Source organism: Anolis sagrei, chromosome 2, assembly GCF_037176765.1.
Source record: "Anolis sagrei isolate rAnoSag1 chromosome 2, rAnoSag1.mat, whole genome shotgun sequence".
Taxonomy (NCBI): Eukaryota; Metazoa; Chordata; class Lepidosauria; order Squamata; family Dactyloidae; genus Anolis; species Anolis sagrei.
The window spans coordinates 75,312,547-75,327,102 of record NC_090022.1 but is presented as its reverse complement, the minus strand read 5'-3'; the positions used below and the strand labels follow the sequence as shown (position 1 = coordinate 75,327,102).

The window sequence follows — 14,556 nt, the reverse complement described above, 5'->3', positions numbered from 1 at the left end:
TGTTCCCATAACTTTTTCTGGTCACATAATTCAAATTACTTTGCAGATTTGAAATCTCAGGCCCTTTCCACACAGCTGAATACAATCCCACATTATCTGCTTCAAACTGGATTATATGGCAGTGTGAACTCAGATAACCCAGTTCAAAGCAGATACTGTGGGATTTCCTGCCTTAATATTCCACAATATAGGGCTGTGTGGAAGAGCCCTTTGATTTTACATTCCCAAAGGGCTGACCTAATATGGAGAATATATTCAGTGAAATAGGGGACTAGGGATTGCAAACCATAGTCAGAAACTTGAACCTGAATTGGGAAGGCATAAATCGGGACACCTGCCCCAGTCTTCTCTTCATTCTAAAATTTAGCAGAATTGCCTGTGTATTTTCTTCATATTGACTATGAAATCAAACTCTTTCTGTGTAATGATGGAAATGAGGATCCCCATGATTCTACATCTGTTACAAGATTCCACATTAGAAGTCACTTTTCTTCCATGCTTAACATATTCTATTAATTTCAATAGAAACAGAGAAGCATTGCTTACCTTTTTTCCTTACTTTTAGCTGTTACTTCATCCACATGCTTGTTCAAATAGCTCTGGGACACAAGGGGCAACAAGTTAATAGCAATTGTTGCCTCACTTTCTTCGTCTTCTAAGCAATATAGGGCCTTCACTGGGAACATGAAAGCACTGTAGAGAAAAGAGAATGTCAAGTCAAGCCTATCTCCATCATAATTTATTTAATTATTTTTACTAACAATAATAATTAATAGAGTAAAAATAAAATAACCTAAAATAATAATAAAATAAAGTAAAAAAAATAAAAGTAAAGATATTTTTTGAAATACCTGTCCTCTATAAGGACAAGATCTGTCACAAAATCCGCCTCAAAGTCCTTCACAACAGTGCTCCCAATCCAGTCCTAAAAAGAGGAAAAAAAGAGGCATTTTTGCTATTTTGGGAGGGCTCTCTGGATCATTTTGGGCCAGAGAGAAGGCTTTTCTGGCAACAGAAAGTGAGTGGAAGTCACTTTCTTGTCCAAAAAGGGAACTTTTTGCCAAAACATTATTTTTAACCCTTGTGGGGTTCTATGATCCACATCTTACTCATATCTGAACTATAAGATCACTGCCCAGCCTTGGGTCAGAACAGTCAAGCAAGCGGGGAATCTGCAGCACTGAGAAATAGGTTGAGACCGAATTGTGGTTTTTAGACCTGTTTGCAAAACATTGTGCTACAGGAAACCACAACATGAACTCACAGCACTATTTAAAACAAAAATTAAATGATACCTAAGATTTCATTTTGATATTTTGGGAAAATCCTATACCAACTTATCTGTATGTGGACACATTTTTCTCCAGAAACTTACAGAGATTGTGAGGACCTAATTATGACTGCGTATTATAGGAACATTAAATTGAAAAACTATATTGAGATCACTTGCTAGGAATAATTTCATCCAAGACACCAAGGGAATTTTAAAGGACTGTTTATTGTGCTATATTAATAATTAAACAAATAGAGATCAATAGCAGTGGATCCTACCAGGATTTGCAAGTCCATATTCCCTTTCTGGATCAGGTTAGCAAGTTCGTCATAGTAAAGAGCCAAGGCTTGGGGAATCTGCCCACAGGAGGAGCACACTAGCTCCAGTAAAGATGTGATCTGTAAAAACACATGACAATTACCAGGATATTGTCAGAAATATTAAAAATTAACTAGGTATTTTTAATTACAAAAATGTGAGTCAAGCACTGAAAGGTTTAAATGGTTGCAATGATTTAGCAAAAGTTGCAGTTCAATATAAGCAGGTGTGCCTATAGCTGAGCAGCTGTCAGTCTGAGGTAAACCTCAGTGGAAGAAAGGTCTCAGTCTGTGAGAAGGCCTCACAGTGTGAGGTAGGCCATAGTCTTTGGATGAATGTACGCTGTAACATGCAACAAACCGACACACACACAAACTTCCAATAAAGACAATAAACAAAGAAAAGCTATATCTGTATCAAAAGAGAGAATTCATCCAAGAAACCTCTTTTCAGTCCTATTACTTTTGATGTGACAGGGAAAAGTATGTTAACAGAACTCATACAAGAATTCTTCCCCATTCCTAAATATGCCTCGATTTTTCTCTTATCTCCCAAAATTTATAAATGGATACACCCCCCTTTCCTCAGGCTATACAGCAAATACCTGTCTTGCAATTATCCATAGACTTGCCTGTCTACAATGCTCCTTGCTCAGCTGTGCCTGTTCCAGTATCTGCCCATTTTCTTTATTTCTGAAATCAAATTGGATATACATTAATTTGATGTCATATAGCTGAGCAACTGTATTTGCCCTTTCTTATTTTGCCCTTGGTCCAAGGAGAAAGATTGCTCTAAGGATCCCTCACAAATACAAATGTATTAAACATAATACATTTATCTTTATATCTCACTGATCACAATACAGTACATCTTCATGCCCACATAGCCATTACAATTCCACAGTAATGTTCCTGGCGGATTCTAAAGCCAGAGGGATAGAAAGACTTATGAAGATCTCTTTACATTACAACCTTACTGCCCCCCACTAAAATGCTATTGCTTAACGAAACCATATCAAGTGAAATAACACAATCTTACTGGCAGCATCTTATTTTTGTATGCAGTTTGGACAGAGATTTTTACAAACAAAATATTATTTAATAATTAAAAAAAAAACCCTCAAAAGCATCCTACCTGCTTAAGTGCCCCCAAATCTATAAAAAACATTTTGGTATGTCCCTTGGATGTTTTCCAAATCCCATCTTTTGTGAGGTATAATTTTTCACAAGCAAAGTATATTGCTTGTGTATTGCTAGATGTTTGATATGTTTGATATTTTTTAAACATTTGAAAGACTATTTTAATTGACATGTATATTTTTACAGCTTTATAATATTGTGTTTTACTGATATTTTTATTGTCTGAATCTTGCAATGAATTAGTGCCATAGTTTGTAAGCCACCCTGAGTCCCCTTTTGGGGATGAGAAGGGCGGGGTATAAATACAGTACATAAAAATATAGTGCAAATTATATTAAATAGCATCTGTATCATTTTGGCAGAAATGTGCAAGGTCTGGAACATCCTCTCTCAGTATTTCTTATATCTACTTCTTTACACGAATAACACAGTCATAGATCCTGTTCCTATTTTCTAAAGCTTCTTAGGAGCACCAGCTTTGATGAAAACCTGATAGACTATAGCAGGAAGGACACATTATACTGTCTCTTTTGAAAACGATTTTCCAAAATAACTGTATATCCTTGAGCTTTTACAGCACTGCTATCAAGTGGCACTGCCTTTTTTTGCACCCAGAAGAGAAGTGCCTTGATTGTGTGTTCCTGCATGGCATAACGGGGCTGGACTGGGTGGCCTTGTGGTCTCTTCCAACTCCAGGTTTCTCTGTGTCAACCTGACGCCACTGGCTCACCTCTTTGCTGCCATGCTGCCCACCATGGTAACTGCACCAATAATTCCAATGCGCCTATATTTGGGAATAGTGCTGGAGAGTTGCTTTCTAATCACCATATGTATATCATCCTGCATAGAAAAAGAGGGAATAAGATGTCAGCATTAAAAAATTCTCATCCAGTAGTAAACATTTCATGTCATGGATTTACATGGGAATCTTAAAGAAGAGAAGCAGCACACGCAAAATTAAATATGTCTACTCCTTCTTATCTGTAAATGTATCAGGGAGTGATTGAGAAATGTTTCCTGCTACTACCAAATCATCCTTCAGAGAAAACAAAATAGCATGACTTCTCCAACATTTGGCAGGGATAACTGTTGTAAGATTTGGGAAAGAGAAAATAAATACTATGCTAGTAAGCGAAAGGCTTGTTTCATTCAAGCAGGGGTGGAAACATAATGTACAAACTTCAGAGATTAGAAATTACAACTAGAGCAAGTCCACAAAAATAAAAACTATGAAAATGTAATGCAGAATTGTTTAAAAATGCAAAGCAGTGCTTACGCATAAATATGTAATGTGTCACAAGAATTCCTACAAAATAAACAATGATTTAAAGTGAACTCCTTTATTAGTTATGGCAGATTACATTTATTTTGACAGGCAATATCCAAGACACTTTCATTGGCTAGGCTGTATTTGCCCTCACCTGAATGTGGCTGCTTCTGTGCCCTTGGCTGAACGCCAGCACACTAAGTATGTGGAATAGTTTGCGGATCTGCTGTGGACTTAGATTATCCATGTAGTCTAAAATGCTCTAAAAAGAGAGAAGTCAAATGAGGCAAAACACTTAAAATCTTAATCTTATATTCTGATATAAGAATATAAAAGTACTGCAAGAGAAGAATTGGAATACCTATACAGGTTTCCTCTAAGCAGAAGTGGTATGAAATTAGGCCATTTGCCAATTTGTATTGGATCAGCAAGAGTCTGCCAATTGCTGAGGTTCTTCCAAAGAGTGCCAATCTGGGTGGACCTTGGTCAGATTCAGCAAATCACTTCTTATATTCATATATACAAGTGCATGCTCAAGGTTACTTAAGAGAGGCTAGGTTTGGCTCAGTTGTCATTTTTTCACAAGCTAAAAAATGTTAACAGACCACAGGGTTTCTAAGAAAAGAAGAAAAAAATCTTCCCTTCTTATATACTCCCACACAAACCGTATCTACTGTATTTTAACTGTACCTTCTATATTCTATATTCTGGGGATCACAACCAGATACAGTGAAGACATCTGCCCTTGCGCTGTGCTACTCTGCTGCTGAGTATGCATGCCCAGTGTGGAACAGATCTCACCACGCTAAAACAGGAGATGTGGCTCTTAATGAGACATGCCGCATTATTACAGGGTGTCTGCGCCCCACACCACTGGAGAAATTACACTGCTTATCCGGTATTGCACCACCTGACATCCGCCGGGAAGTGGCAGCCAATAGTGAAAGGACCAAGGCAGAGACATCTCCAGCTCATCTCCTGTTTGGGTATCAGCCAGCATGTCAACGACTTAAATCTAGAAATAGTTTTCTAAGATCTACAGAGACACTCGATGGAACACCTCATCAAGCGAGAATCCAAAAGTGGCAGACTCAAACCCAGAACCTCAACCAATGGCTGATACCAAATGAGAGACTCCCCCCTGGGCACACAGAAGACTGGGCGGCTTGGAAGGCGCTGAACAGACTGCGCTCTGGCACCACGAGATGCAGAGCCAACCTTCAGAAATGGGGCTAAAAAGTGGAATCCATGACATGCGAGTGTGGAGAAGAGCAAACCGCTGACCACCTGCTGCAATGCAACCTGAGCCCTGCCACATGCACCATGGAGGACCTTCTTGCAGCAACACCAGAAGCATTCCAAGTGGCCAGATACTGGTCAAAGGACATTTAATCGACTACCAAACTCACAAATTTTGTATTCTGTATTTTGTATTTTGTCTGTTTGTTTGCTTTGTTCTGTTAGAAATGTAATATAACTGACTGGTTGCTGATGACTCGATAAATAAATAAATATTCTATCATCTTGTCTTCTCACTTTTCTTGTTTTTCATAGCAAGAATCTCAAACATATGTAATTAGAGAGATGGAAGGGCTTTGAAGATCATCTAAGCTTTTAGTGAGCCAGTATGGGGTAATGGTTTCATCACTGAACTACAATTCTAGAGATTAGGGCTCACATCCCTACTCAGCCAAAAAAAATCACTGGATAACCTTGGCCCAGTCACACTCTTTCTGTCTCAGAGGAAAGCAAATTCCATTTGAACAAACCTTGCCAAGGAAACCCTGTGGTAGATTTGTCTTAGGGTTACAATAAGGCAGAAATGACTTGAAGGCAACAACAATACACATAAGTAACTACAGCATGTTTCCCTTTCAACCTTATAAGAAACAATATTGGCCAAATGCATACAGAACTGTTATCGGCAAAACTTCTTATCTAGCAACTGAAATCTCTTTCTCAAGGAATCAATCTTGTGTTCAAATTTGCACACACACATTGTTACTTTCCAATAATACCTTGTCTCCTCCTATACTTTCTGTTTGCTCATTCCCAGATTTATTTCAGGTTTAATAGAAATGGGAATGATCTTATTCCTGTAATTACTTGTTGCTTGTAGATTACTATAAACTAAGGTGACTTGAGGATAAATTTAAGATTCGTGAGAATCTTTTTTTAAAAAACAAACAACAAAGTGGATTGTTTTCTCTTCTCACCAAACCCCTCATATTCATTACACTGCTTGACTACGAGATATTCTTAAACTAATGGTATCAGGGACTAAGCTCCCGCTCTTGCCTATGCTTACCTTCAGAAAGACTCCATAAGGAACCACTGAAGAGGTATGAAGAGACACCAGGTCAGTGAGCATATCCAGAGCGACATCTACTTCCTCACTATTGCCACCACATGCATGAGTAACCAAGGCACCCACAATCTCCTGAAGGAAATAGACACAGAAAGGGAATGTTCAAAGTGCAGATGCTGTTGAAGAAACTTCTAGCTTTGGAAGAAATTGGTGGGACTCAGGAAGAAGCTATTATAGTATAAGAAGTTGCTTTATCTTGAGTCAGATCACTGGCCCATATAGTCTAATATTGTCAGTTCTCACTGACAGCAAAGGCTTTCAAGTGTTTCTAGAACTATTTGGGCACATATGGCAGTCTATATACCGACCAATTCTGACCCTGGGGTGTCATGTCTTGAAGATGCCAGTCACAGATGCAGATGAAACGTCAGGATAAAATGCTGCTAGAACATGACTATATAGGCCAGAAACCACACAACATCCCAGTGATTCTGGCCATGAAAGCCTTCAACAATATATTTCTGATCCTGCTTACCTTCTAAAATCAGGAAAAATGAGGAGTGTTTAGGATAATAATAATAATAATAACTTTATTTTTGTATTCCGCCACCATCTCCCTGAAGGGACTCAGGGTAGCTTACACACGGCACCAAGTGCCAAAAACAGAACATAAGATAAAACACAACTTTAAAATACAGTTGAAAAAACATATAGACGTATTGAACAACAAACTTAAAAACTCAATTTAAACAGCGCTCATCATGGTATAATACTACTCTGAACACTAGTTTTCTTGGTTCTCTGGAAAGAGTCAATAGCTACAGAGCTTCACATAAAGAGTGTTACTTCTAAGGAAATGTGTGCACATGTTTAAACCAAGCAGAAAACAGAACTGCATAATGATACCTGCTGGCAATAAGCATCAAAGGCCGCAAATGCTTGCTTGTACATACAGCTACCAAAGGAGACAATACAGGAGTCTGCTGAATGTACAAAAACCTCAGCCAGTGACAGGATGGCTGGAAAGAGATCTCTCATAACCTGCATGAAAACAGAACAAGAACAAGAACAAAAGTGGCTTCAGACACATATCCTTTCAAATTCCCATCTGTTGACCCAAGATCAGGAGCGTGTTCACAGTACACGATTACAACATTATAATCCCATTTTATCTGTCACTGCTATGGAATCATCGGATTTGCATTTTAGGGAGGGGACTTTAGAACACTTAGCCAGGGAGCTCCTTCAGTGCCTCTGACCAAAATACAAAGTCTAGGATCCCACAGGATGAAAACATAGTAGTTAAAGTGGAATGGTAGTACTATAATATCATGGTGTGGTTTTAAGATTGAATGTAATGTTTTGAAATGTTTAATATGTATTAATTTTAATTTAACTTCAATTTTAATGTTATCGGAATTGTATGTGTTTTAAGGCATTGAATAATTGCCTATATGTAAGCCGCCGTGAGTCCCCTTCAGGGTAAGGAAAGGTGGGGTATAAATAGGGTAAATAAATAAATAAATCTGTTGTGTGAATATGCCTATCGTATTCTGCAACTTGTTGCCAAGATAAGTTGAAAGCACTTTAGCATAATCAGAGAGATTAATTAGGAAAACAGTAGACCAGTTCATAAAGATTAGCAGATGTCAACAACCTAAAATGGCTAGGAAAGGAGAAGACAAACAATAACCCTGCCTTATTCTCGTAAGTGGTCTGTTCAATTAGCTCAGGAAATGCACCTAAATGTATTTCTTTTGCTGCCACATTCTTCAACTTAAGAAGTAAAGGAATTACTGTGGTTGTCTCCATATACAGATCCAAAATGTAAACGAGTAGTTCAATGCACACAAAATTGGTTTCATGCATAAAATTATTTAAAATGTTGTATAAAATTGCCTTCAGGCTGTGTGTACAAGATGTGCATAAATGGGTTTCATGTAAAGACTTGGGTCCCATATCTAAGATTAAGTGCGTATATGCAAATACAGGAATGCATCTATGCATATACGTTAGGTGCGTATATCCAAATACAGGGATTCCAAAATCCAAAACACTTCTGGTCCCAAGCATTTCAGATAAGGGATACTCTACCTGTATTGCCTACTTTATGCTAATAATCTTTCTCCTTGAAAATCTGAACCTGTGTGCCTGACTGTGTGGAAAAAATCAGACAGATTGGAGCATGCCTGCCAATATGCAGAATGGCTGCCAGCAGCTGAAGTACTCACAAGTGGATGGTATCGGAAGGCACTCCGCAGCAGCTGCTCTCGCAGGCAACCTGACCGAATCTTGTTTCTCATCACTCTTTCAATTTGCTTCTTAATCTTTGAATTTGTAGCATACATTAGGAACAGCACTATCAGATCAAGAACCTTTTGGAAATAAAACAACATCTGATTACACAAAAGCTAATGTCAAGCAAGACAGAAGAACAAGGAATAGACAAGCAAGCAAACTGAAGACTGAGCAGGCCTCCACACCACATAATGTGCTGTTTGACAAGATTCTAAACAAAACATGTTTCAGTTTGCTTTGAAAATAACAAAGTTCTAGGGATCATGCTTTAGTAAATAAGCAACTTTATTTTTATACCCCACTACTATCTCCCCTAGGGAACTCGGGGCGGCTTACAAAGGGATATGCCCAAAGATTACAGATAAAACAGAGGCATAATTAAAATCAATCAATAAAATCATAAAACAACAGAGTCATAAAACAACATCATAAAACAATATGGCTGGAAAAAAAGGGAACATAGCTGAGTTCAGGCTCAATGAGTGCAAAATTTATAAAACGAGTCCATGGAAAGTGCCGAAATCAAATGAACAAGGGCTGGGGATACTATTGTTGGAAATGTCGAGGTGGCTGATAAAAGGGCCAAAATGAGGTGCAGAAGTAGGGGCAGGATAGTTTTCTGGTGAACTGCCTAATCAAGAGCACAACAGAACATCCAGATTTTTAATTCCCTCTGAAAGGAGGACAAGGTGGGAGCCTGTCTGATCTCCTTAGCAAGGGAGTTCCACCACCAAGAAGGCCCTCTCCCTTGTCCCCACCAACCGTCAGTATTTACCACAGACTAAAATATGTCCAGTGGTTAAAACAAGAATTTGTTCCTGGAGCAAATTATTGTTATGTTTTCAATCTGGAGAACTACATAAATCATTTTTTTATATTTTACATACACACATGTCTATCTACTGCAAAGAGAATTCCTAGTATCTGTATGTGACAGATTTTTACCACTGACTACTAAAACAGAACACATTTTTCTACCATTAAGAATAGTTTCAGATTTCTGAAATTTGAAAAATTGGTACCACATAACATAACAAAACAAATGTCGATCTATTTTAACATGTTTAAAAACATAGTTTAAGTGGCAAATAGCTACTGCAGAACCTGCATAGAAGAATATAATAATAAAACTTTATTTATATACTGTCCTGTCTCCCTGAAGGACTCAGGGTGGCGAACAACAAAATCAGAAAACATTCGATCTTGTACAACAAATGTAAGTAAATACCCATCTCACCCAAATCCCAAAACAAATACACATTTATACCAAAAGTAAGACATTAAAAATGCAAAATATTAAACATGCCCCTGTTCTATATACACCCTTGTACCTCATATATACCTCGTTCCTCATATGTTTTCAATAAAAATTATATGGAAAAAAAATTAGCATCACAAAAAAATTAGCATCACAACATCAAAGCACATCACTTGGGTGCACATAATGATGCCTAAGCAAAGAGAATTTTATCATTTCTTCCAGCCATTCCTGTATAGCAGATCCCTTGGCTGAAGATCCCCTGATATGCAGAGTTATAAATATATAATATATATTTATAAGTCTGCATATATAATAATAATAATAATAATAATAATAATAATATAATGACCTTGGCGTGCACTTAAACACAATCTGCGCTGACAAAATTACTATCTGCCAGCTGCAGAAGGCCACCTTACTGGGATCTGCACGCATTATTCGCCGATACATCACACAGTCCTAGACACTTGGGAAGTGTCCAATGTGTGATCCAGTACAACAGCCAGCAGAGTGATCTTGTCTGCTGTGGACTCATCTTGTTGTAATTCAATAATAATAATAATAATAATAATAATAATAATAATAATAAGTAGAAGAATACCTTATGGTCAGAAGCAGAATAAACATTCTCAATAGCCTAGAAAAGAAAAGAATGCAAAATAAGTAGATGCCAATATTGTATAATTATATTCATTAATCACCTTGTGAAAAAAACATAAGCAGCATGATACAGGGATTCAAAAAGCCTCAAATAATTCAAATAATCTCTCTCCTTGAAAATCTGAACCTGTATGCCTGACTGTGTGGATAAAATCAGACAGATTAGAACATGCCTGCCAGTATTCAGAATGGCTGCCAGTACCTTGAATGGCAAAGGATTCCATTAAATTCTGACACAGAATAGATTTAAGTTACTCTTTTTTAGAATTTAAGAACCACCAATTTACCTAATAATAAAATTTGCATTGCAGATGAACTAACTGCACTTGAAAACCATTTGACAACCAAAATTATCTGAGCTTTACATAATAAATTAGTAGGGAAATAGTCAATGAAATAATGGATGGAAGTAACATAATGAAACCATATTAAAACAACAGAAATAATGCAGCACATTTATTACTAATTATTACTAATTAATTATTACTAATTGATAAGCTAGTCTTTCATACATATTAAGAACAACATATATCTTAGAATAAAATGAGTTTGAAAAAAATAACTGAATGGTTTTGACGTAGGATATATCATGGACATGCTGAACCTTCCGTGCTTAAACATTAGCAGTAGGAGTACAAATGTTGAGAAGAAAAGAAAATTGTTTGTTATTAAAATAGATATTATTATTACTACTGCTGCTGCTGTTACTACTGTTACTAGTGGACAGATGTTGAAGTAAACTTTTATTAACCTTCTATGGAATCATTATTTAGCATGGAAAGCTATTATTTTGTTTCTATATTGTAACACTTTTTTTCTCCTATTTTCAAACAGAAGCAGTACACCATAAGATCATCTTGTCTAGCTGCCACCACTCATTCATTTTAACCCTTTAATTTACAAAAAAGTTGAAAAACGACCTTGATGATGCTTGACTATCAAAGGATGGAACTGAAAAGAGAAGTCAGCACCACAACTGGCCTGACTTAGTGCTGCTTCTTTTCCAGTAGTGTATATCAAAAAAATGTATTACTAGAAGGACTTTGAGCAGCAGATATGTTCTCAGTGTTATTTACTCTCTTTTCTCCTAAACAGGAATCTTTCCAGAACCCATCTGAACTCTAAGTGCAACAACAAAGTCATTAACTAAATAGTTCCTATTTCATATAACATTTATTATACATAAGATAATAGATGTGAAGAAGACATTTAGATAAAGTCAAAAGCAGAAGATGGTTTTATGAAACTGCAAAAGCTACAAAAACATATATAAACTATATAAAAACAGCCTGACCTTAATCCAGCCTTCTAAAATGGTCTTCTGGAATTCAATAGCTGACTTGATGACTTCAAAAAGAAGTTTGACACAGTCCTGGTTAATGCTCACTTGGCTTGCAGGGAGACTAAAATAAAACAAACAGGGGAAATTATTGTATCACCTTAATAGTTAACAAATTTGTTTTAGTGGAGAATGATTAGTTCAATACTACGACAATGGCTAAATTACAATGGTTTGCTGGCACAGGTAAATAAGATACAATAAATGTAAAAGGAAAAAAAAGAAGAAAGCCTGGCAAAGGAGAGGTTAACTTTTCACTCCCTGACTGCTGAAACTGAGAGAATTGTTTTTGTGCAGGGAAGGGATGGTTAAAGCATCTCCCACCACTAAACAAGTCCAGCAAAGATCAGTGTTTCCCTGCTAAAGCCTCTCCTTTCTTCCTGGTGATCTGAATCATAACCACTGCTCAGAGCTACTAAGAACAATGTCAGAACAGTGGTCCTCCCCCTAATGCACAGATGTTGGCTGGTTAACTGCATTTTGTGGAGCAAAACTAAGATGAGTCTACCAGTCCTTTGCAGATCATGCAGATTCACATACGTCACACACAGTTTATGGGTTTGCCACATGTACACTAAACTAAAGGCAAGCATGGGAACTGCAGAGAGGAGCATCACCACCAACAATAACCAAGGCAGACTGAATAGTAAAATCAGAAACCACTCCAAAGAGAAAACTGTGGTGGAAATGCCACAGATGAGCTAGCAATCTATGGGAATATACTGGGACTGAAAAAGTGTCCTCCTAAGCTTGGTGCTCCTTTATACTATCAAATGTGCATAAAGCCGTTCTATATCTATCAGATAGCCTCTAAGGAGAAGATGCTCCACTTCATAGGGATAATACATGTGGGAAGCCTTTCCGCATACTGATCTCGATTATCTGGTGTGTGCACACAGTGGTGCCTTCACAGTGGTGACTGCAATATGTACTCCAACCAAAGATCTTATGTTCTTTTAGAGGAATGCAGAAGAAACCCTGCATCAATGGGGGATGTTTCCAGTTGTCATGAGGATAAGCAAAACTGTGACTAACAGCAAAGCCTATTTAAATTAAAGACCTCTGGCCCAAGAATATCATAGAGTTGTACTGCAGGATCTAGAAAATGGCTAGAGAGGACATATTTTGTTGGAAGTGAATTAATGAACCTGCAGATACTGGTCCTGGAGATACATACTATACTTGGTGATGACAGATGTGGTGTAGTGTTTATATGTCCTGCAACACAAACACAACTGGACACAGACAAATACAAACTGTGGTAGTGTGACAGGTTTGATTGAAAAGGAGAAAGCAATTTAACAGTGAGATTTAATAAAGAACTTGTACCAAGTACAAGAATAGCAGTCTGACTATTGCAATATCAAGGTTTTTCCTATCATGTGTTACTGTAACTATTAGTTTGCACTTGTACTGACACAGCAACTCTCAGGATACTGAATTTCAGGTAATGAAGCCATTATATTGTATACAAACCTTGCTTGAGACTGGTTTCTAAGCTTGCCCTGGGAAGCCTGAATTTGTGGCAGTGAAACACACGAGTCCAGATCCAGCTTCTTACGAAGGTCAGAAATTATCTGCAAGGTATATGTTTTTGCAGCTATCACTCACTTTTGCACTGATAGTACTTTAATTAACTTTGAAAAGCTTTCTTTCTTTTATTGAAAAGAGAAGGGTTTCATGCTAAGGCTGTTTGGGGAAAAGGTTTGGTCTGGTCTGAAATTTCAGTTTGCAGTAAGTAAAATTGTCCCTTTTTGCTTGCCAGCCATTTTTCAGTGTCCTAACCTCAAGAAATGGTGCTACAAAGTGGAATCCACAACATGCGAGTGTGGAGAAGAGCAAACCACTGACCACCTGTTGCAATGCAACCTGAGCCCTGCCACATGCACCATGGAGGACCTTCTTGCACCAACACCAGAAGCACTCCAAGTGGCCAGCTACTGGTCAAAGGACATTTAATCAACTACCAAACTCACAAATTTTGTATTTTGCCTGTTTGTTTGCTTTGTTCTGTTAGAAATGTAATATAATTGACTGGTTACCCTGACACGACAAATAAATAGTGTCCTGATGTTTGTGTGCTGTGTGTCTTGTTTCTGACTTATGACAACCCAAAGGTGAACCTATCACTGAGTTTTCTTGGCAAGATTTCTTCAGGGAAGTCTTGCCTTTGCCTTCCTCAGAGAGAGAGTGACACACCCAAGGCTGCCTAGTGGGTTTCCAAGGCCATGTGGTGATTTGAACCCAACTCTCCAGAGTCTTAGTCCAGCAACAGAACTATGTGGGCTCTCTTGGGTATTCTAATACAATAGCATAAACAGGTATCGTAGTAGTATCAGGTTACGCTTCTTTAACAATGACAATGGAATCATTCTTAATAAGAATGGCAATCTTATTTGCATGTATGAACCTGACTATGTCAATAGTAATGCACCTAAAATTGTGCTGGCTAATCTATTTCTTTATGCACACAACAAAAGCAAACATTCGAGTGCTGTTCCATATGGCTGTCTGTATTTCCAGAGAATATACATTATTCAGTCTCCAGGGTAGCCATCTTACCTCCACTGCATTAGTTTCCTTGATAGAACGGAGAATAAATTTAACTACTACAGGCAAATCCTCGACTTGTACAGCAGCCACTGTGATCATAATAGACTGGCGCACCTGAGGGAAGAGCAGTATTTATTTGT

General features: G+C 37.6%; 1 protein-coding gene across 1 annotated transcript in view; it reads right to left on the bottom strand.

Annotated features, from left to right (window-relative positions):
* The window catches only part of FANCD2 (FA complementation group D2), a 58,192-nt gene that overhangs the window by 21,859 nt on the left and 21,777 nt on the right, over positions 1-14,556 (bottom strand). The window contains exons 11-23 of the mRNA XM_060765730.2: positions 14,426-14,530; positions 13,340-13,440; positions 11,819-11,927; positions 10,466-10,501; positions 8,537-8,680; positions 7,212-7,346; positions 6,306-6,437; positions 4,152-4,259; positions 3,461-3,570; positions 2,223-2,283; positions 1,552-1,671; positions 852-925; positions 547-693 (exon numbers count right to left, since the gene is read on the bottom strand). Of these exons, the coding sequence (XP_060621713.2) occupies positions 547-693; positions 852-925; positions 1,552-1,671; positions 2,223-2,283; positions 3,461-3,570; positions 4,152-4,259; positions 6,306-6,437; positions 7,212-7,346; positions 8,537-8,680; positions 10,466-10,501; positions 11,819-11,927; positions 13,340-13,440; positions 14,426-14,530 (1,382 nt within the window). The remainder of the gene's footprint in view (positions 1-546; positions 694-851; positions 926-1,551; positions 1,672-2,222; positions 2,284-3,460; positions 3,571-4,151; positions 4,260-6,305; positions 6,438-7,211; positions 7,347-8,536; positions 8,681-10,465; positions 10,502-11,818; positions 11,928-13,339; positions 13,441-14,425; positions 14,531-14,556) is intronic.